The sequence below is a fragment of the Gallus gallus genome, chromosome 2 (genome assembly GCF_016699485.2).
Source record: "Gallus gallus isolate bGalGal1 chromosome 2, bGalGal1.mat.broiler.GRCg7b, whole genome shotgun sequence".
NCBI lineage: Eukaryota > Metazoa > Chordata > Aves > Galliformes > Phasianidae > Gallus > Gallus gallus.
The window spans coordinates 127,686,195-127,710,118 of NC_052533.1; the positions used below are offsets into that span (position 1 = coordinate 127,686,195).

At 35.3% G+C, this 23,924-nt stretch overlaps 1 protein-coding gene across 5 annotated transcripts in view; it reads left to right on the forward strand.

Annotated features, from left to right (window-relative positions):
* Window positions 1-23,924, forward strand: part of VPS13B (vacuolar protein sorting 13 homolog B) — a 411,590-nt gene that overhangs the window by 223,885 nt on the left and 163,781 nt on the right. For 3 of the 5 annotated variants that reach the window (XM_040695916.2, XM_040695918.2, XM_040695917.2), the window contains exons 25-30: window positions 2,199-2,405; window positions 11,015-11,186; window positions 12,156-12,270; window positions 13,921-14,062; window positions 15,828-16,236; window positions 20,133-20,244. In XM_040695916.2, coding sequence (XP_040551850.1) covers window positions 2,199-2,405; window positions 11,015-11,186; window positions 12,156-12,270; window positions 13,921-14,062; window positions 15,828-16,236; window positions 20,133-20,244 — 1,157 coding nt within the window. Of the gene's footprint in view, window positions 1-2,198; window positions 2,406-11,014; window positions 11,187-12,155; window positions 12,271-13,323; window positions 13,391-13,920; window positions 14,063-15,827; window positions 16,237-20,132; window positions 20,245-23,924 lie in introns of all 5 variants that reach the window. The other 2 variants (XM_040695919.2, XM_025148060.3) reach the window with 1 other exon arrangement.

The window sequence follows — 23,924 nt, forward strand, 5'->3', positions numbered from 1 at the left end:
ATGCTGCAACATACTGAACTTCACAGATTTTGCCAAGTAGCCAGTGGGGTCTTACTGAGTTATGTGTGGTTTTGCTGCAAAGGGATTGGAAGCAGTGAGAGAGGGAAACTTTTCTTAACAAATATTGATGGAGTTATTCTTATTTTTATCATACAATTTTTCTTCTCTTGACCAGGGGTTTCTAAACATATGCTCCAAAATACTTCTAAAAAGAGAGTCCTTCAGCTTACATTGGATCTCATATAACCATGAATGGATTTTCAAAACCTCAAAACTCACTTGAAAACTCACAGCTTCAGCTCTTTAGCTGAAGATTTTGAATATTATTTACATATAGAAATGCATTTTTTTTTTTTTTTATTTTAAGGAGGTTTTGAAGTGTGGTGTTTTTGTAGTTCCTTCTTTTTAACATATCTCTATCAAAATCACCTCTTTTTGTTACAGTATGCTTTTTTTTTCTTTGTGAACTGGTCACTTTGTGTCTGCTTTCAGGTGATAAAGTTCATTAGGTTCATACTAGTAGGCTTATTAATTGCTGGCAGTGTTCTGAGACATGGCCATAGCTGTCTGAAATAGCTGGTATTTCAGAGTGGCTGCAAGGATCCCAGCCTCAAAACTTAGAAAAAAAATCTCTTTGACAACCTAAGTAATTGTTAGCTTTAATGATTATAGCTGTTGCAATCCCAGTAAGGTCTAAACTATTCAGTGTTGGATTAATTGATGACAAACCTCTTCAGTCTGTAAACAAGCATGCATGTAAACACAGAAGTTGCATTATTTCTTCCTTCGTTTTATTTTGGGACTTTAGCAACAGTAGCATAATTTCTCAAAAGCCCTGCTTGCTCTGGAGAAGCACAGCTTAAATTATCCTTTCGTCTCTTGACCAACAAATGCTGTGAGGGAGAGGAGGCTGCAAACGTGTATAATTTGTATTTGTGCCTGTATCCTATTAATTTTCTAGAGATTGTTTTGCCAGCAAAGTGTCAGCACCAGTTCATGTTATATTACTGAATCAATCAAATGGACGTTATTAGTTGATCTTCCTGAGGTACACAGAAGAATCTCAAGAAAACTTGGGAAATTTGAATTAATAATTTGAAGACTACCACTGCATATCAGAGCACTAGAGACATTAAACCTTTTAAAGAAAAGTGAAGTTTTTGCTGTAAGTGAAACAGCAGCTTCATTGTAGAAGCTGTAGATTGCACTGTGTATGAAGACCAAAATAAGTACTGAGAAGTTTATCTCCTTTAGGGAAAAAATTCCATCAAAAGAGTAAATGACCTGCTCAGTGTAAGCCTTCAAACTTCAAAAGAAAATCCAAGATGAACTAAGAAGGTTTTTATAAAATTCCAGCACTTAACCTCCTAGGAAAGGACTGTAGCATGTTCTTTGAGACTTCATCACACACTCTCACGCACAAAATCAAGTACTGTTTTATATCAAATGTAGATTGACAGCAGTGTTTTTCTGCATCTGTTCTGCCCACATAAGAAGCCAGCTTCATAGAGTAGATGTGTCCTGAGGCTTAAAGTTCTTAAAAATATGACAATTTCCATTTTTTATAATGGCAAGCTGAGTATGGTATCCAGCTGTGGATCTGTTTGTATGTTGTTTGCAGTTTTCCCTGAGCTTGTTTTATACAGTGTATTGCACTATGTTGTCGTAGAAATTCCATGATTAATTCTTATTTACAAAAACTTGTACAAATATCTTAGAACAGAGTCAAACAATATGCAAGTTAAACAGTATGTTTTCTGAATATTGGAAGGACATATGCCAAAAGACTATTAAGTTTAATAGCGGATGTTCTTCCTAAAACAAAGAACAGTTTCATGTGATGCATGGGGTAATCATTTTAATACCAGTTAAATGAATATTTTTGCCCATAAAAAATATGCCAGAAGTTGCTTGTATTTAATTGTTAAAATTTGTTAGTAAAGGTTTTACAAGACCAGATTATTGGTTATGTTTTTATGGACTACACACTGAAATGTTATTAGACAAAGAGCAGATTTCTTTTTATCAAAGTCACCATACTGTGAATGCTGCTAATTACTTTATTTGCAGTGTAGTTGCTTATTAGAGCAGTTCTGAGCATTTAAATTCCACTACACTTTGTCTCGGTTACAGGGCTTTGATTTTGATCATCTTCCTTTATCTCATTAAGAAATACTTCCTTTATTTTTTCCTTTCAGGTGCAGCTTCTTTATGAACTGGCTGAGATCACAAGCAAAGTTTGGAATAAAATTCAGAGGAGAGGAATTCTCTACCAGTCTTCTGTCTACACTGAAACCATGACGGGACCTGCTCCTCCTAGCTCTCCAGTTAAAAGTAGTGTCGGTACTGTTCCACCCGATACCAGCACGTACAGCCCATCAGCTGATGTTGGCACCACTACAGAGGTAACTTTTCTTAAAAAATGTGTCACATGAATACTGATTTACAAGATGTGAAGTGCAGCCCCATACAAGTGAAAAGGATCAAGATAGAGCAGTGGTGTCCTTATGGAAAGTAGCTTTGCCCTAATCACTTCATGAACTCAGTTTGGTGGAAGGAGAAGAATGATTGCAGTGTTTCTCCTGTTGTTGTGGTTTAACCTGGCAAGTGACTGAGCACCACACAGTTGCTGTTCTAATTCCATTCCCTCACAGCTCTTTGGGTGATTCACTGAGAATGGCCCTGGCTCTGTACAACACTGCTTAGCAGCAACTATAACTATTGATGTGTTATCAACATTGTTGTCAACCAAAACACAGAATCATACCAGACACTATGAAGAAATCAATTCCATCCCATCTGAAACTAAGACACCTATGTTTTTTATTTGTCTGAATTGTTTTTCTTGGAAAAAAAAAAAAGGAATATTAACTCTTAGAAGAAAATTACAGTTAGTGTTTTCAGGCCAGAAGCGTAGGGTATTTTTCAAGTCCAGAATTTTTAGAACAGTAACTGATATTTTTTGAGTACCTTTGGTACCTTTACTGCTCGTGTGTTATTCCTGGTAACAATCAGCCTGTTGTGTTGAAGCCAGTTGGAACGAAGCCTGAGATGGTGCAGAGCTGTCCTTAGCAAGCCAGGAGAGGCACTGGGGATGTGGAGGTTCACAGGGCTGGCACTGCCGATTACCAAGTAGTCCTCTCACATCAGATCTACCCAGGCATTGATATCTTCTATGTGTGTGCTGCTTCTGGAGCTCTACTGCTTTCCTTGTCCCAGCTGTCCCTTGTCTCAGGGGCGTGTTTGGAACTCTGTCATATGAGGGTTTTGGTATTCAGCTTCAAATATAAGAAAGATTGGCCATTCGCTTTTATGTCTTTCTGCTTCCTTAATTTGCAGTACTGTGTTACTGCCTGGAGCAAGCTGGTACCCGATCTTAATCTCTGTGTGTGCCTAAGACTGTAAAATGTTATTTTGAGACATGAGAAGGAGTTTTGCTTCTTTCACATAGGGAGGAAAGAAGGCTAATACAGTGTTGAACTTAATCCATGACTATCATGAGCTCATCAGCTAGATGATGCATTAGAATGGGTGGTCACAGGAGGCTGTGTAACTGAACAGGCCAAATATTTGTGATTTTCTTAGTGCCTTCTGTCAGTCTTAGGTGGCTTTGTTTGTGCTCTGGCACAGGCCTGTAAATGCATAAGATGAGTTGAAGGTATGCCAATAGTTTATTAAATGTATGCAATGCTTAATTCTTAACATAAAGCTCAAAGAATCAGAATTGTTTGAGTTGGAAGGGACCCCTAAAGGTCATTTGGTCTGACTCCCTGCAGTGAGCAGGGACACCTACAGCTAGATCAGGTTGCTCAGAGCCCCTCCAGCCTGACCTTGAATTGCTGGGAGACTTCTGAAGGCGGGTAGACTTCTGAGACTAGTTTTGTTCTTAGGAGTAAACATGGTGATGTGGGAATTCCTTGTAGTTCCAGGACACGGGCAGATGCTTAGCAATTTGAATGCTCTCTGCAATTATAGTTCAACAACATTTGGCCAGGATTTCTTTAACTCTGTGAGTGGCTTTTAGTAATTCCAGGTTTTGGAGAGAATGAAATGATGAGTTCTAGTGCTTACTTTAACATAAGCATGATGTGCATACATATACAAGTAATTCACTAAAAGGCGTTAAAGCTAAAGCTTCAGTTCTAATGATATTTCACTAAAATGCTCATTTCTGAATGATTTGGCTTGCCTGTGTTTTGGTGTATTTCTATGTGCATGTGATCTCTATAGTGAAAAGTCTTTTCACAGATAAAAATTGAAGGTAAGCAGCATTAGTAGGAAAAAATATGGCTGCAAAGATAGTATTTTTTTTTACCCACTAAATTCTTTTCTCGTTAAAATCAGAAACCACCAGCTTTATAAATAACGTTTTGGTTTTGACTGGTGAGTGAGAGAGTGGTATTTAGAGTACATGCTGTATTTAGAGCATTCGTTGATACTGATTCAGTAATTGTTTTAATCCAAGATTATTGTGGCAGTATGAGTCCATGTTCAGCATTTGTATTCTTCTACTTGCAAAATATTGTTCATCATATAGTTCATTTTTTTCCTTTTCTCCACAAATATTATATTCTAACTAAATAAATCTTCTCCTGGTCTGAATGAAGTTTGGTGAGTTAGCTAACAAACTAAGATTTGTATTCAGTCTTCTCTACTCTGAAGCTGTGATCACCATCTCAGTCCTGTTAGAATAGGAACTTGTATTAAAACACGTGGCATTAATATTGAAATTTTTTTGCAGTAAGGGACTTAGAGTTGACAAAGTGCTTTACAACCAAGACTTGAAAACTGAAAATCTCACTGTTCTAATACACTCCTTTAGACAATCTAAATTAAATAATGGGTAACCTAATGATTAGCAGTATTGCTACAGTACATTTTCTTGTGTGGCAGGTGGCTGTTTCTGAACCTATTAAATGTATTTCCTGGCATAAAAGTACCATTAAGATTTTAATTAGTGTCATTGCTCCTGTTTGATTCCTCTAGATAAGGATTGTTGAGAGGTGAAAAATATGTGTGTTTGAAAATTAACAAATGTTCTCCCTTGTTTTTGTTTGTTTGTTTGCTTTGTTTTGAGAGTATGTAATCAGTTTCCTTGTTTCTTTTGCAAACTTACAATCGCCATACCTTCCTTTACGTAGTGTAATCAGGAAATCTAAGTTCTTTCTTCAGAGAGGGTAGAATAAAAAGATGACAGTCTGGTCACTTCTGCTGTCTTCAGCTGTACTCTGGAATGCTTTGTTTTGCTGAAAGCCTTTGTCACAGTCTGAATAGACTTTATGTGAATTTATTCTCAAATATACACAGTCTGCATATGCATCTTAGAGGCATCTATGTACAGAGAAAAAATGCTCTCCAACTATTCCTTTGCCACAGAAGCAGTCAAAGTAAGCCAACAGGCCTTGTAGGCAAGAAATGTGCACAGTTCGTTTCATTGTTTTGTCTCCTGTGAAGTACAGCAGCAAGTTCTACCTGTCAAATTGCCTAACGGGCTACAGATGTCAGCCTGCTTTACTGTACAGTTTCCAGTGAGGCCAAGTTTTTTTTCTGGGTCTGATACAAAAACATAGCTTTCCATTGTCTATCCATATATGGATCGTTGTATGTGGTGTCTATCTTAAATATAGGATATTTCGTGTGGATACCCTGTTTGATCATAAGAGCCTACCTAGTGAAATCTGAACAATATGTTGTTCAGATAATGATATGTTAGAATTCAGTTGCATCATCTTATACAAAACAGTGCTGAGATTTTTCTTCTGGAAAAATAAAAGCATAAAAATAAAAAATTACAAAAGGGGAATGAGGAATGTCAGGTGTTAGTTTTTAAACCTTGGTATCTGACTAACAAAAAATACTTTGCAGCAATAAGTATTATTTTTTAAAAACTTTAGAGACTTTATGATTAACGTTACTTTGTTCTTTGGGAGACAAGTTATTATTTTTTTCAATTTCTTTCAACTGCAACAGACTTGCTAGAAATGAATAAGAAGAAAATTAGCTCTCACAACTATTTGTATTAAATAGCAAAAGAAGTAATTTGTTTATATGGTCTGTGGATGATTCATATTTCAAGCTGCGTGTAATTCTTTCCATGCTGACAGGTTGATAGTCAATACCACGCTCCTACATGGATAAAGCTACGTAGCTTACTGAGTTTTTTCTCTGGGTGGTGGTAGGGAAGAGAAGCATCATCGAGGCTTAAGTACTGGAGGGATGGAAACAGTTAATCATTTTTAGCATTTCTCCTTTGGAACAGCAAGAGCAAAGGTAGTACAGACTACAACAGGCCACTTGTTACTGTTTACTGAAGTACAAACAGTGGTAGAAGTGTTTAGTCCTTGGGGAAACTCAGTGATTGAGCAAGAACGCAGAAGTTATTTTGATAAGGCATAGCAGTAGTGTGGCCAAACTGTGATCATCCCTGAGCTTTAGGCAGGCCAAGGATGAAGGCCTCACATGTTTGGTTCTTCCTGATGAACAAAGATAAATTCTGCTAAGAAAATAAACTTGGTATATTGGTCAATTTGCAACAATTGGCGAAAGAATTAAATTGTATATTTTTGGACTTGGCATGAGAAGTTGTGGGAAAATAACTCAGTGTTTCTGACTCTGGCTTGATTTTTCTGTAGATCTGGAAACAGAGCGGAAAATTAATGCATAAACATATTTAACAATACCACGCTGGGTGCTGAAAATCCAAAAAGAAAATTGAAACTGCATGAGAAACAAGAGCACTGTCTTTTCAATTCTGTTTTAGTTTTCAGTGCAAAAAAAATTCTGAGAATTTAAGCTTATTAAATAAATAAAAACCAAAAACAAGTTAGTGCAGCCCATCGCTTTTTCCCTGTGACTCTGCCCAATGGTTTTGGATGCAGGACCATTAACATAAATTTAAGAGGAGATGAATCCTTTTTCCACTTCTCAAAGGATAACCATGTAGCAGCTTCTGCCTCTGGAGGAGCCATCTGTATGGCTTTTGCTACTGAGAGAGAGAATGGGCCAATTCAACACTCTAGGTATGTTTGAATGGTAGAAAAACATGTGGATAACACATTGATATTGAACTGTTGAAGGAGGAGATAAGAGCCACTAACCTTTGACAGAGACATGGTGATGAGCAGCTGGGGCTGTCTGTCGATAAGCTCTTCAGCTGGCACAGCTGCAAACAGAAGAGGTTATCTCTGCAGGCCTCAGCTTAATGCAGTTTTAGCTCTGTCATCAAGCTGGCTAGTGCAAGCAACAGAACACACAAGTGACATGGAATGCCAGATGGGCATGCAGTAACCCAAGTACAGAATTGGGGTACAAAGCTAAATACTATTGAGTTGAGGCCCTGCTTGGGACCTGCAGGCCCTGTGGTCAAACAAGCCGTAAAACTGAACAACTGAAGGTCCAGGTGTCGGACCTCCCACTTACTCTGCTGTGAAAACAGTCCCTTGATGCTCTGACTCTGGCCAGAGGTTCACAGTTATTTTACTTCTGATAACATTGCTTGCTTTGCAGATCAAGATGCTTATTTTTTTCTGTACTGGTGTCTTATAGAATCATAGAATGGCTTGGATTGGAAGGGACCACAAGGACCATTAGTTTCCAACCGCCTGCCACAGGCAGGCTTGCCAACCGCTACATCAAGTACTAGATCAGGCTGCCCAGCAACCCATCTGGCCTGGCTTTGAACACCTGCAGGGACAGGGCATCCACAACAGCCTCCACTTGAATCTTAGACATGCAAAGCCTGATTTACTTTTTCAAGTTCACTTCCAGAAATACATGCCTGTAGAGGAAATTTTGTTCTACATCTATAGAGCTATGTGCTACAGCATTTGAATCGCTTTTAATACATCCACCTCTCATGCTGCAGAAATTCAGCTGCATGTATTTGCTGTATTTGCAGAAGTATTTGCAAATCAGACAGCCATGAGCGCAAACAGGACTGGATTCATGCCAGCACAAGTGCAGCTCCAGCATTGCTAATGGAAACTGCAAACACCTTGGCCTCTTCTCCTCATCTCTGCATTTTTTGATAATATGATATCAGATATAAAGCATGTTCCAAGGCATTATGTATGTACAAAAGAAAGAAGCAGTTTGCAGTGATGCATCTGGGCCTGTAGCTCTAACTCTGTTGTTTTTTTTTATAAACTTCATAGTTGTAATGGATTTGGACATTAGTAGGGAACATGTCCCCTAAAACTCAGTGTTTGCTACTTTTAAATTTGCTTGCACGTTCCAGAGTTAATTTGATTCCTATATGTGTCTGGGCTTATGCTATATAGATGCAGTTCTTCAAGAATCTCACAAATGCAGTTAAAATAATCTTGTGCCAAAATTATCAGCTGGCTGATACTTCATGAACTGTAGTACATCAATTAATATCCACTGAAAAATAAGCTAAAAGAAAGGGAGGGAAAATGATTGCTTCAGTTTTCTACAGAACAGTTATCTATATCATCAAACCACTAAACAAAAACAGCTCCTTGTGGAGAAAAAAATAAGAAATTAACAAAATACATGAAACATCTGAGCACATTACATTGTGCAAATAGAAGAAAAAGATTATAAAATGCAAAACTTTCCATGGTAGCAGTATGTATTTGGTGTTAACTGCACCACTTTAAATTTAATTTACTATTGTTTTCTTCTTTTTTAACTATCAGAAATATAGAGATCTGCCAAAATTTTGGGAAAAAAGAACTGATTTTCATAAAACAAACCTTTTGGAACATGTCCATTCAGAGAATGGATGTGTGATGTGTGTATGGGGGGAAGAGGAGACTCTCTCTCCTATTCCCTCCATCACTCCATCACAGTTGGTAAGTTACAATGTGGCAAATTAAGGGTGCCAGCAATACAAGAAGAATGTAAAAAAAATGCTTCAAATTTTAAAAAAGAAGAAAGAAAGGAAGAAAGGAAGAAAGAAAGGAAAGAGAAAGAGAGAGAGAGAGAAAAAAAAAAGAAAAAGAAAATAAGAAAATGCATTTATAAAGTGAAAAGAACAGAGACCAGCAAGTCAGTCCACAGCTCAGCAACACTGGCTTGACTGAAAATAAAGATATTAAATAAGGTTTAAATGAGTATTGTTCCTCCCCTTCCTTGACCCCTGCTTGTGCTTCATTGCTTGATATCCTGTGAAAGCCATCTGAGGATCTCAGCAGCTTGTCTTTGGCTGCTGCTTCCAAAGCTGCCCTGTTTATGGGATCCCCTGTTCCAAAGTACTGCTGATTCCAGGCACAATTAAACTCCGCCAACAGATTCATCATCTTCTAGGGGTGACATTCAAGACTGGTTGCAAAGGTGTGGAAGCTTTTGGAGGGCAGTGTTTGATGTCTGTCAAACAGCTCAAAGTCATAATGGTTATTCTGTGATTTTTAAGATTTTGACCTATTTGTCCTGTCTTATGGTTAATATGGCAATAAGAAAACACATATACATTGTAGAAATCCTGTAATTAAACTGTAGGCCTGAGTTGATTGGAAATGGGATCTATCAATATAAATGCTCCTATATGAGCTTTTTAGTTTGGGATGAGGTCTATACATCCACAAAATAGATTGCTAACAGAATTTCCATACTCATAGATTTAGACTGCAGTCACGGAGTCACGTAATGTCTGATTTTAAATTTTGCTATTGAAAATATTTTTTTTTTCCAGAGCTGATGTGAGCACATTATTGTTGTTTTTTTTTTTTTTTTTTTTTTTTGCCTGTCAGGTTAAAGTTGATTCAGTCAGACTGTGCCGTGCCTTCTGTGTAGGCCTTGATAGCAGGTTACCTTCTGTGTAAATCATCATGGTTACTCATTAGGTAAATCTCAAAATTCCCAAGCATGTAGTTCATTGTAATTCATAATCCTCAAAACCTTCATTAAAAGTTTGGGTGTTTATTGATCTGTAATTCTTAGAAACAACTTGATCTCAATGAGTCAAAGTGGAAATACATTTCTCTTGCCCGTTTGTGCTTGAACAACGAAGGAAACTTGCAACACTTAGTGGGTATAGAAGAGCAGATGCTGATGGGTTTTTAGTGGCTTCTGGTTGACATTAGTGACCTATATGTCCGTTGCATTGAGCTGAATAAGTTGTAAATGCTAGGAACTAAGGAACAATTATATGTTTGCATCTTTTCTTTCTCTCTGGTTGCATTAATTTCTGGCAAAGGAAAGATCTGGTGAAGTCATCTTGTTGGTAAATTTTTCCGTTGTCCCATGAAGAATTATCAGAAGTTACGTGCTGGCCTCTGATAGGCCTTTCTGACAAGTTGTTCAGTGTATCTTTCATATGTCATGCTCTTTTTCTGAAAATATAAACTCTTGTTTGTTGCACCCTTAGCACTGTAGGGAATGAGCAAAAATTATTGGTGGCTCGTAAGCTTCTACAACCTCATTTGTCAAGAGATCTTTTATTGAAGAATATTGCAATAGACAATGTCAAAATGTTAATCAACAAAAATATTTAAAAAGTTGTGATGAAAACATTTTCAATTTTTACACGAAGCTATTGTTTTGCAAAATCATTTTCCCAAGAAAATACAAGAAAACATATAGAAGAAGGGGTGGAAAAAAGTATATGTTGTATAGAAGTGCCACTCTAAGATATTCTCATTTTGGTACCTCCAACAGCTCACCTTTTGCCCTTCAGATGTGCATGAGCCTGCTTATCTCCTTTTCCTGTTGCATTTCAGAATATTCCTATCAACCTTCCTTTTCATTAATGCTGCTGGTATGTCAGTAGTGTAAACTAATGAGGAAATTTCTCAAGACCAAGTGGAAGACGGTCATGGAACGTCATAGTTTTATCATATAATCTTGGCAAATTCATTATCTCTTCGTATTTTTTTCTTCCCCCAACATTCAAAAATGGCTTAATTCCAATACACTATCTGTGAGTCTGCTTGTATTTATAAGTACATTTTTATGGTTTGTCAAGTCTACATCACTTTTGTTGGAAGAAAGGTAGACAGTGATGAAAAGCAAATACTGTTTTTTTTCTCAGCCATTAACTTCTGTTTTAAAGGGTGATTCTCTTCAGGGTGGTGATGACTCTCCTTTCTCAGACTCTATTACACTGGAACAAACAACAAGTAATATTGGAGTCTCAAGTGGACGTGTCAGCCTGTGGATGCAGTGGATGCTGCCAAAAATTACTATAAAATTGTTTGCTCCTGATCCTAGAAATAATGGCACAGGTATTCAACATTTTTTTCTTACTTATTATTTTAAATTCTGTACATTATTTCACAAAACAATATTAGCTATTCAGTGCACTTATTAGTAATATTAGATCGTATTTAATACAAAAATAGTTATTTGGATCTATATTTTAAACCAGAATCACAAAGTGTAGTCAGGTTAGTGCATGGAATCATAATTCATCTCTGTTCCTTGCCATAAACTTCCTCTTTCATGTGGAAAGATTATTATATTAAATTGGTAATGAGTCAGTTATTTTACTTAATAGAAGACTGCATTTATTGTCTCAGTAGTAATTATACTCAATTTTTATATTATTTAGTAGTATGTTTAGTGTGTGTCCATCTACAGACATTTAGTTTTGGACTGATATTTTCAAATTGAAATTGAGCATAATCATCACAGTATAATCCTTAAGGTCATTAGAGGTTTTATCTTCATATTAGAAAGAGAAATATGCAGTACACAATTATGTTTGTTTTTTTTTTAGATTATAGTTTGATTACCATCTGGACAGTAATTGAAGGGAACATGTATTTTACAAATGTATGACAGGACAGCTTTTGGTAGGAAACACTTCCTATAACAGTTGACTTTGTTAATCATGTAACTGAAAAAATAAGCAGACTAGTGATTAAGTTTCTAAGAGATGTACACAAACATTTGATAAAAAATAATTAAATGAGGGAAAGAAATCTCAAGTGTTACATGTCTTTATTTCCACAGGAGTTATGAAAATCTGAACAAAAATTACTATAGATAAGACTCTACACATTTGTTCAAAGAAAGTTTTTGATTACAGTATTTTTTTCTGATTCTTCTCAACATGACAGTGAATGGATTTGTGCTTTATGACAAATTTCTGAGAGAGCATTATCCTATATATAAACTTCAGTGTTCCATGTTTATACCTTACTTATGAACTTATAAGTATTGATAGTTTTAATTTCCTTTGGCTATTGCAGAGGTTTGTGTTGTCAGTGAGTTAGAAGATCTCAGCGCATCGGTGGATATGCAGGATGTATATACCAAAATCAAGTGTAAAATAGAAAGCTTCAATGTTGACCATTACAGAAACAGGTAATTTCTGGGAGTTGTATGATTATAATCTCAGGCTGAATGATGGAAGCACTTTTGTTTTTTTCTCTTGTTTGTGAACTTAAGGTTATTGTTTTATTTATTGAATTGAATTTAAGGTTATTGTATTGAATTTAATGTTGTTGTTGAATTTCTTTTAAATGAGATTGATTTTGATTATGTGAAATGTTGAAATCTAAAATGCATTTTCTTAGAATTATAGCCAATTCCAAAGAAATCCATGCAAATCTTTACATGTTAGTGTACACATATGCTACTTTGTTGATCCTTATGACAAAAATATTAATTTTACTGAACTTCTGAATCAAAATCCCTTAAATGCTGTTTTATGACGCATTAGCTTTAGCAAATTGCCAATGTTGAGTGTTTTACGATGCTGTATTTTCAGATATTAAAGAACATTTTATACAAGTGAAGCTACTCGTTTTCCCTGTGGTTCAGCAACACTATAATGCAGGGAACTAAGCTGGTTGTCTGTCACCAATGTTAACCAATATGTCATGAATGTACATCTAGGTAGTTAGATCTACTGAAATGTCTTGCCACTCAGCAAGTTTTCTTTTTTGCAGCACCAATGTAACTGTTTTCAATGAGCATCCAAATGCAGTTTGGTAGAGATACTACACATTCCACCTTGTAGTGCATGATGGCTTTGAGCATGCAACCTAAGAGATACCAGTGTAATCTTTCATCAGCTGTGTTTCTGTGTGCCATTTTAAAAGTTAATTGATTATGCTATGAGAGACAAAAATTAAGCTGCTTTTTGCACAGACTCCGTGGATAACCTTGAGAGAGGATACTTCATTACCAGGAGCCTAATGCTCCCTAAGAAAACTTTTCAGCTTGGTGGTGTCCTTTTTCATTAAGGTTATCTTAAAGCTTTTTTTATTTTCCTTTTTCATTTTGCTTTACAAAAGTTTTTACTGTTTTCAGTTACATTTCATAATCTCTTCAGAATACCCTTTTCCATCATTAAATTTCTTTGGACTAAAGCCAAAAGCAGAGAATAGATAAGGTGAATGTTCTGTCTTCCAGGCCAGGGGAAGGCTGGCAGTCAGCACATTTTGAAAGGATCTTTCTACAGTGCAGAGAAAAGACTTTGGTGAGATTTCTTTAGTAAACTAAGGTGCTTACCTGAAAAATTCTTCTGAATCGACATGGTTTTCTTTATTCTTCTTTGTGTCAAAAAGAGTGATTACAAGAATTATAGTACAAAGCAACATTTTAATTCTTAATTATTTTTTTCTAAACAATGTTGTGAATTTATAATGTATTTGAATAGAACTTTTCTTCCACAGTTTGATTCTTGTAATCATTCTTATACTGATTCTAATAAAATTGCCTATTGAACATAAAGGGGTAAGTCCATTTTCTTTTTTGCAGGATTCTGTTCTATTTTCCTGTGTCTTCGCATCCTGCAATAGCTTGTCTTTTCACATAACATTTTACAAAGTTTCTTTTCATATCGATTTTTTATGTCATCTAATTGAATTTGGGCATTTCAGGAAAAGGTATGGAATAGACTTTGTCTTGCTGTTACACAGAACTGTGAAAGGTTAACATAAACATTTTTTTGCTTATAGCAAATTTAAAAATATATATATTTTTGTCTTCCATGCCTCGTTCCTTAAGCCTTGGGGAAGATTCCTGGTCTCTGGGGCAATATGGAGGTGTATTCCTTTCCTGTACTGACAAGCTGAACAGACGTACCTTGTTGGTTCGACCCATCAGCAAGCAGGACCCTTTCAGCAATTTCTCTGGCTTCTTTCCTTCTGTAAGAATCTTTTTATTTTTTTTCACTGCAGGACTTCCACTAAAAAGTGCTAATTGGGTTAAAGATAAATAAAAATCTCAATATAATCTAAATCATTTTTGAACTCAATATAATTCTTGCATGTACTGATTATATTAGTTGTATTATTTCCCTCTTAACCTTCATATTTTGTAATAAATGTTAGTCAGTTTTGACTAGATGTGGGAATGAGGGTTGAGGTTCACATCCCAGTGTGTAACTGCAGTCCACTGAAGTCAGTAGGATTCCTTGATATTAAAAATAAGCGCATGCAGTACTATGTGTTCATACCTAACAACCAGTACTGAACACTGCATTTTGTTCATGTAATTCTGATGTATGTTTGGACTTTTAAGTAGTTTGTATTACTGCCATATACTTTTATGCAACCTTTTACAATTACTTTATGTAATTATGATAATGCAACATTAGCAGTTGCATATTTGTGTCTTTCTTTCGAATATTTGGAACTCTGTGAATTAGTTATGAATATGTCAGTGTGAGATATTAAAAACCCATTTTTTCTTGTTGGTTTATCCTTGAAAGACTTTAATATATACTGGAATTGGCCCCTTTAACTTGACAAATGAGTGACTCCTGAGAACTTTTTTTTTATGTTAGTGGAAGTTCTGTGTGGTCTGATTTATTTTCTTCATGAATATTGATTGGCAATATTTTCTTACTCTATTTGTTTTAGATCTTATAAGAAATCTAACTTAATAATTTGTTTTAATTGTATTAATCATAAAAAATCCAGTTTTTCAGCATTTAAGCTATGTATTCTATTTATTTAAATGAGATGTTCTATTAATGAGGCTTATATTGCATTAAATTATTTTGAATCAAATTTGAAGATGCTGAAAAAAACAACTAACTGCTTGCAAAATGTAGTTGCTTGTATTTGTGCTCATGTGATTATGGCTTACATTTGAACAATTACATAGAGTTCTATCAAATATTTTTTGTCATTAAAATAATACTTTTCCTAGTTTATTTTTAATTGTTACTTTATTTTGCACTCACTAGACATGTATAACTGAAATCCAAAAGACTTTCAAAAGTAATAGTGAAACCTGTAATATACATCTTCTAGGAGCTAAATATCTAATTGTCATATTTATCTAGGAAGCCTTTCTTTCTAAGCGAAGAAATGTGGTATTTGTACAGTGTAATATATCCTTACCTAAGTGATGTGCTTTGGCACATGGTAGAGGTATTCTTTTTAAATAATCAAAATTGGTGAGGGCAAAAACAGCTGAATTCATAGAGTAGTTGACTATGGATGTCTTCTGTATTCAATGTTGATGAAGTTATCTCAACATCAGAAGTTTGCTTTAGCATCTATAGTGTTTGCACATACAGAAAGGATGATGAAAGGGACTAAGATTTACTTCTAAAATGTCTAAAGTGAAAAACAAATGAATATGTAATTGTGAATAATTAGAAAATGGTTGTAAAATTTAGACTGTTCTATGAGCTTTTTTGACTGGTTTTGAGTTGCACACAACATAAATTGTCAGAAAATAAAAAAGATGATTACTTGTACTTTTAGCTGACAGTGTTGTGAACTATGGACATACTGTGGGATGAAATATCTGTTTAAAAATTAATTTTCTTTTGGGATTCAGAGAGGGTGGAAAGTAGTAAATACAGAACCTTCGACATTGTAACTTACAGAGGATTAATTGATGTTGTATGTGTTTTGCAGGAGGTTGGTATTTTATTTAATTTTTTTCCCTCGAAACAGGCAACTGCAAAACTTTTAGATGGTTCACACCAGCAACATGGATTTCTTTCTCTAACTTATACAAAAGCTGTGACAAAAAATGTCCGGCACAAACTGATCTCAAGAAATGAACGAAGAACATTCCATAAGCTATCTGAAGGTCACACTGATGGTTCTCCTCACTTTCTTCATGAGATCCTTCTGTCTGCACAGGCTTTTGATGTGGTTCTCTGTTTTCCTTTGCTTAATGCAATTGCAAGCATTTTTCAAGCCAGGCTGCCAAGGAGTCAAAAGGAGAAAAGAAAAACACCAGGCCAGCCTATGAGGACTCATACTTTAACTTCCCGCAACTTGCCTCTGATCTATATCAACACTGGTGTAATAAGAGTCTTCTTTCCCAAAAATGAGGAAGATCATCATAATGTAGAAGGTACAGTATTTTATGTTAGATAGTTTTGTTACTCAGTCTTGTAGGGAAAAACATTACTTTAGTTACCTTGCTGACCTTACTGTGTTGACATTTAGCATCTTGGGTCTTCAGAATTTTAAGGGGCAGAGGTAGTCATTCATCCTAGCTCTGTGCTGAGCTGCTGAAAAACATTTATGTATTTATGTGATCTTTGCTTTCCTAGCACTACATAGTTTGATAATTAAGAAAGAAGAAAAAGTAAATTGTGAAAAGAGAAGGAGAGAATGCAGTTCTGCTGCAGTGATTCTTTTGTCAGTTTTTATTATTCTGGTGCAAGTGCAGTCTTCTATAGATCTCCTGTTCCAGCCGTACATTGCAAGCAGAAAACCGGAGGTCTCATGTAAGCTGGCACCTTGAAAAACGTTAAATAGTGAAGCAGGTTTGATATTCTGTTTCATTTGATTAATTTTCTCCAAAATGAACTTTGAGATTGTTGACCAGCAGATGATACAATTTATCATTTGATTAGGAAGTTTTAGTTGAAGGTACTGAGATTCCCATACATAAGATGGGCTATGGTTATTTACAAAATTGTGTCTAGTGTAAACTGTTCCTTCAAACAACATTAAATTAGTCTTTTGATCCATGAATAATACATTTATTCTTTCAAAAATATTTACCAATCATACATAAAATATATTTACATCACTGTTACAGACATTGTGTATGAATAAACAGATGCTGAGGCTAAAAGTACATCTCGTAACAGCTAGAGGGAATGCAATCACTTCCATTAGCAACTATTCTTCTAGAGATTTTAAAAACAAATTCTAAAAAAATCACGGTATGTTCACCTACATCCTATGTTTTTGGGTATGTTTCTGGGAACAATAACGAGACATAAGGGTTGACTGTGACTCATGTTACTGGTCAGAACAACTGTTACGTACCATGGATATATGCTGCAGTAAGACCTTGTTCATCATCTATTGATTAAGTTTTTTAATCCAAGAAAAGTTGCCCAATCCAGGGTGTGATTGCTGCTTTATAGGTAGGGAAGCACTGACCTCAGTTTGTCTTTTAGTCCCTTTGTCTGCCATTCATACCTTATATCTAGTTAGTCACAGTTAACAAAACTATCCCCTGCCCCTCAAAGAAAAAAAAAAACAAAAAACCCACAAATAATTGTGGTTTATGCATGGGAAAAGAAAACTTCTTTATTTGTGCAGTTAAAATCCCAGCTTGCATTATGACCTGAAGTAACCAAACGCTATGAAATAATAAAAATTGTAGGTTTATTTTTTTCCTCAGCAGTATCCACACAAACATGCATGAATGCCTCCGCAGTTTTATAACGCTTTAGATCCATGCTTTTTGCAACAGCAACAGCTTATCTTCTTTTTGTGGTAGACTTGAGGGCAACAGTCTGTCCTCAGCAATACGCAATGCTGCTTTCCATCAGCTTGATTTAATACAGCAAATGGTGTTTCAATAAGTAATAAGAAATACTGCATGGCAGCCTCTATAAATAAAAAAAAAAAAAGTACACTGCAAAAAACTGATGAGAAGCAGTAAAGGCAGGGAAAACCTGCATCTGGCTGGTTTGGGGAGAATAAGAACTTTTTTCAAACATGTACTAGGAGTAAAAAATCAGAAATCACTGGAAAGGACGTGATAAATTTGTTGATAGTGATAAAGAAAAGACGGCATACCAAATAAACGTATGTCCTGCATTTGTAGAAGTGATATATCCTTGTCACATGAGCATGACTCTCTGCTTTGAAGTCTGTCATAACATGTGGTGTGTAACATCCTCCTTACTTACTATTAAAGAGTTTCAAATCGGTCAGGCTGAATAACTTGGGCTCAAGGATCTTGCTCTTCTGAGGTTAATTTTTAACATGCGTTGGCGTAGCAGGTTTTAGACAGCTGAAGATTACCTATTAGAATGAGATGTGTGATGTCCAAATAAAAATAAGGTAGTTTTATTGCTCTCCTTGGAGAACATAAAGGAAAATCTATCACACGTTCAGTTAATAAAGAATTACATTACATTTATTACATGATAATAAATATAATTTTATGGAAAATTATTCTTGTTAAACACATCTGATTTCTGTTTTATGATGGTTACTATTCTAGTTGGTAAAGTGTTCACAAAAATTTGATATACTTAGACTTCCCTAAGGAGTTTAACATTGTCTGATGGTATTCTATATATCCCAGTACGATGTATGTGGCAATATTAAATGTATTAAAAATAGTTAAAAATCTTAATAAAAATATCAGTTGGAATGAGTCAGTGAAAGTTGTATTTAATATGAAGTAAATATTAAGTAATTGCTGTGAGAATTTCCCAGGAGATATATCATTAATGACTCTATAGGCCATGTATATGGATAATAGAACTTACAGCACTGCTTGTAGAAAATATGCTAATTCTTCAAATATTTAAGTTATGTAAAAGGTTATGCAGGCTGCATCTTCTAGATGGGAATTCCTGGAAAGTGGTGGCTGAACAACTAAAGGGACAGAGTGAACTTACTGAAAAAAAAAATAAGGGAGATAGTTGTATTTCTACATGTGGCAGATGATGGAATATATCCAATATGCTTTCTGTTCTAAGAATGAGTGTTGGTTAAAGTGGAGAGGGTGCTGAAAAGTTCCAAAAAAGTTATTCAGGTGTTGAAAGAAGCCCTACAACGAAGGATTAAAAGAACATGTTTTAGTTTAGCCAAGATAAGACTGAGATGAGTGTGTGAAGCCAAGTGAGACTGTGACAAACATTCTTATACTTGGGACTGTAAGGTATTCTTAGACTGTATTTGTACTGGGTAGTGTGGGCATTTTTTCCCCTGTAAGTTTTAAATATTCATAATGACTGAGATTAAGTTTACTACATTATTCCCAGATTTTGAAAAGCTAATTGGAGAACACGAGTTAATGAATGGAGATATGGATTATCACCTGCCCAGGGAAGTGGTGGAGTCACTGTCCCTGGAGGTGTTCACAAAACATTTAGATGTTGTACTGATGGACACATTTCAGTGGGATATACTGGTGACAGGTGGACAGTTGGACTGGATGATCTTAGAGGCCTTTTCCAACCTTGGTGATTCTATGATTCAATGGCTTAGATCGCCACTCATTAAATACCAGTTGAAAATATAATTTCTATATAATATTACCAGTGATCAATTTGTGCACGTGGCTGAAATTTGAATATGAAGAAGTGGAACTCAGAGACCTTTCCTCTTGAAGTAGATTGGTTATGGACATGGAACTTACTGTTGTGTTCTAAAATCTAGTTCATTCTGCATGTGGCCTGTTTCAGATTCTGTAGTTTCAGAGCTTGCGTGTTGCAACTCATATCAAATGCTACTGGGATGGTTGCACTATAATATCCTGCAGGATGATTTTTTCTAACCTGTAAAGGACCTAGGCCCATTTAAAAAATGGTGGATGATTTAAAATGCTTACCATGCACTTTAAATCAGCAGGTAATTATTAGAGAAACAGATCAGATGGAAGTCTCTGGGATCAATTATATTTTGGGGAAAAAGAAAGAAAGCAAAAATAAAAATGTTGTTAGAGAAAAATAAAATCACAGACCAGGATTTAGTGTGATAAAACTTTGTTTAAATGACAGTACTTCTGTCTTTTATGTATTGCAGCAACACTATAGATTTTACAGATGGGTGTTTTTTGGGGATGGGGTGGGGTTGTTTTCAGTTGTTTGGTTTGTTTTTTCTTGGTCTTTTATTTGTTTTTGGCATTAGTTGTTGCTCCCAAGCAGAACTGAATCTTTAGCTTTCATTTTTATATAAATATTTTTAATATTTTTTTAAATTAATTTTTCCTTGCTATGTGCACTTGACTTTTAATCAAACACATATTTTCTTTTCTCCTTACTACAGCTAATCCTGCAATTAAAGAAGACACTTTGGTTCTAAAGATTGGGTCTGTCTCTATGGCTCCCCAGGCTGACAACCCTCTCAGTAGAGCTGTGCTCAGAAAGGACATTTATCAGTAAGTGCTGGGGGAAGGGTTTGGTTTTTCGTAGTCTCAAAAAAATTCATTTTGGAAGAAGTTAATTGATCAATAAAATGGGTACGTGCAGCCTGTAAAAATACTTTTCACATACAATCTTTTGATATTCAAAACCAGGTTTTTCTGATTTTCTTCACTTGTGGGCTTTCAAATCTATTTAGACAAATGGAGTTCTTTTGTGAAGTGCTGATGAATAACAGAATTTTAATGTCAAGTCGTTACGAAGCTTATGCTCACAGATGAGAACATTTTCAGAGGCTTTCTTTTATTCAGCTACCAAGTTCACCTAAGAGAAGAGCATTTTTTGTGACTACCAAAAAGCTCAGTAGCTCTAGAGTTTGAAGGAGATAGATCTTAATAATGTAAATGGTAAACATACATTCAAACTGTAAGATTCTTAACGTCGTGTAGATCAAAGCTGTAAAGGAAAGCAAACTTCTAAGGAGCTCTTTCCCAGTAAACATACTTTCTGTGAAAATGTCATGCTCTGGATTGTGTCACTAAGTATGTGCAAACCACACTAATCATATATAGGCAGCAAAACTGGCGAACATATGTAATCAACATGATAAAAGTAATATATGATCCTCAGTAGAGTTGGCACTGTTGCCAGACATGAAAGTATGGTTGCAAATAATACCAAGTGAGAAAAGTCACAGAAATACAGATGAACAAGTGTCTTATACTTCCCGTTGGTCTGTTTTTCAGATGTGGCAATATTTTTAACTACTTCATAGTGCTCTTCAATGGAAATTACAAACATCAAAATTATTTCCCAGCAATAAAATATTTACTGCCTCGAAAATGACAGCGAGTTTTACTTTTGTCAAGACCAGGATATTTTAGGAGACCGTGAAGTATTTCCAGTTTCTTTTCAGATTCCTTAGAAGTTGTAAAATAGTCATTTTCTTCATATTTCCATTTGGAAATGTTTAAAATGTTGTATTTGCTTGTATGTTTACTTATAGTAGCTTAGTAGCATGCTTTTTTTTTTTTTTTTTTTTTTTTTTTTAATTCTATCTATTGTATTATTGAGCTTTCATGAAAGGAATCTTAGAGCATGACACCTACAGTGGTTTACCTGGGTGGTAAAGCCTGATCCAAATCCAACCATCAGTGTGCCCACAGATATCAGATCTTCCCAACATTTGTACAGGCTCTCCTTGCTTTTGCCCTGCTCCTCTATGAAAATACTCACATCTGATTTCTGCTTTGAGAGTTGCAAAACTAAATGTAGGTTCTGCTCTTCTTATTACAACTAAAAATGTCAGCAAAATCCCCTGTCAAGAAGTGGAATCTGCAAGCTCCAGCTATACTAAGGTAGTTTTTGTCATCTAGGGAAACTGTACTGATCTTTCTGTAGGTATTACAAGTCAATGAGAAAGTAACAGGAGGGATGCCATTTACATCAAGGTCAATGGAGCTCTGCCAGTTAATGTTTTTGAGTCTGATACCTTTGCTGCTCTGGCTTTACCTGAAGTGCTGACATTCCCTGCTTTTCAAACTAGAAACCTCACAACTGCTTAAAGGTTCTGCTCCCCTTTTGCATTATGGGTCTTGGGGTCTTACATATATATAAATATTCTGGATTAGATTTGTGCACTGTATATTTGCTTTTCATAGTTTTATACAATTACAGTATTTCATTTTTTACAATTACAGTGCAGTCCTCTATTAGAAACTAAGGCACTGAATTGGTAAAGCTGAAGTAAGCGCTGGACCACAGACGTCTCTCATATAATGGTTACTGTTTTCTTCATGACCAGCCTCATGTCATGCTTCTTGTGTCTTTTTCTGAGAAATGTCTACCATTTTCAGAAATTTCCTCTAGCTGTTCAGTGAGTGTTCTTCTATATTCTGAACAGCTGTCAAATGACTAAGTCTTATCTTTGTTCCTTTGATTATCCTATTATACTAGCTTTGGTGTTTTTAGTATACACTGGTGAAGTGTCAAGTTACTTTGCACGATTTTATGAGACAATGTTGAAGTTGGTAGTGGGTGGTCTTTTGTTTTTGGGAAGAGGGTTACTATTTTGATTTAAGTGAGCTTCAGCACTTCCTAGCAATATCAGTGAATATTTTGTATTATGAAATAATAAGATTTCAATTCATTGTTGAAAAAAAGGTTTTTATAATTGCATATTCTTTGATCCAGAGCATGCTGTATTTACAGAAGCATGGTTAAAGATGCTTATGTGATAGTCACTCCTTTTTTAGCAATGGCGTTGAGTAGAGTTCATTTAACATTTTAACATTTTTTCTTTGGAGAACTAGGTAATGCAAAGATTTTTCTATTGTTAGGACAGGCCATACAATCTATATCCAAGATAGGGGAAAAAAAAAACAGTGGGATATTTTTATCACGTGAACCCTGTGTTAGTATTCCATCCCCCAAATACTAGATTTTCTATGTTATGTTTTTAACCTGTTCACAATACATAATACTGGACAGCAAAAATGTGTAACTGGAGACTTGTAGTATAAATACATACTTAAAAATCACATAGTTAAAGAAAGAAACCCAAGCAATGTGTAGCTCCTAAATTTTAGTGAATTATTTCATAGTAAATATCAACAGAGGTACAGTACTCAGCTTAAGAGGCTCTTAAAAACCCCTTACAGCAGCCTGATGATTACTGAAGAATTAGCTGCTACAGCAGTCTAATAAGCCCAACATGTCATCTTCTCTCTTTTTCCAACCTCTCTTCTCCTCTAATTTACTACTGCTGCTTATAAAAGAATAAAAGAAAATAAATTGTTTTCTGAACCACTGTCTTTACAGTGTTTCTGGAGTTGGGATACAAACTTAATTTGCATTGTCCCTTTGGTTTAAACAGTATTCTGTTTAGGTCTGAACTATAACCACATGCAATTAATGTCACTTTAGTAGTGTTTCACAAGAAAGAAGAATTTTTATGTCTCATTTAGAAACTATTCTGTTAGGAAAGGCTAAGAAAATTCTTAATAGCTAAAGACTGGATAGAACTTACAAATATATTTTGAATCTGTCCCATAAATTCATACATGAAAAACTGAAAGTACTTATTCAGCATTAGCAGAGTATCAGTGCATGAAAGGTAAATCTAGTATGGTCCTATTAAATGAAACCAGGCCCTGCGAACAGAATGTCTCCATTTGTGTCATAGAAAAAATAGCCCACTTGCTTGACTTGGAGAGGGAACTAAATAGAAAATGGAATGTTGGAAAAAATCACGTGTCCTGTAAGTTTGGGCACAAATATTTTTTCAGGTGATTATTTCAAGTTAGAAATGTATTAACATAGTAAATCCAGAGTTCTTTTAGTCTTTAAAAATAAGTTTTAAAATAACTATTTCCACTATCAGAAAATTATCTAATTTTTTAGACCTGCTAATAGACATAGTAAACAAAGATACATGTACCATAAGAGTTGATAGAGGACTCGTAAAAGAAATATAGCTACACTGTAGTGGTCCTTTTCATCTTTTTTTTTTTTTTTTTTTTTTTTTTTTAATCTTAAATCGTGGAGGCTTGTGGGTTTTCAATGATTCATCTTGAATTTATGTTTCTTAATTCCAAACTAAGGTGTGTTTGTCTTCAGCAATCACGACCAGAATTGAGTGTTCATGTCAAGAGTCTGCCAGTTTTGTGGAGCAGAACCAGGGGGTCTTGAGACAGGG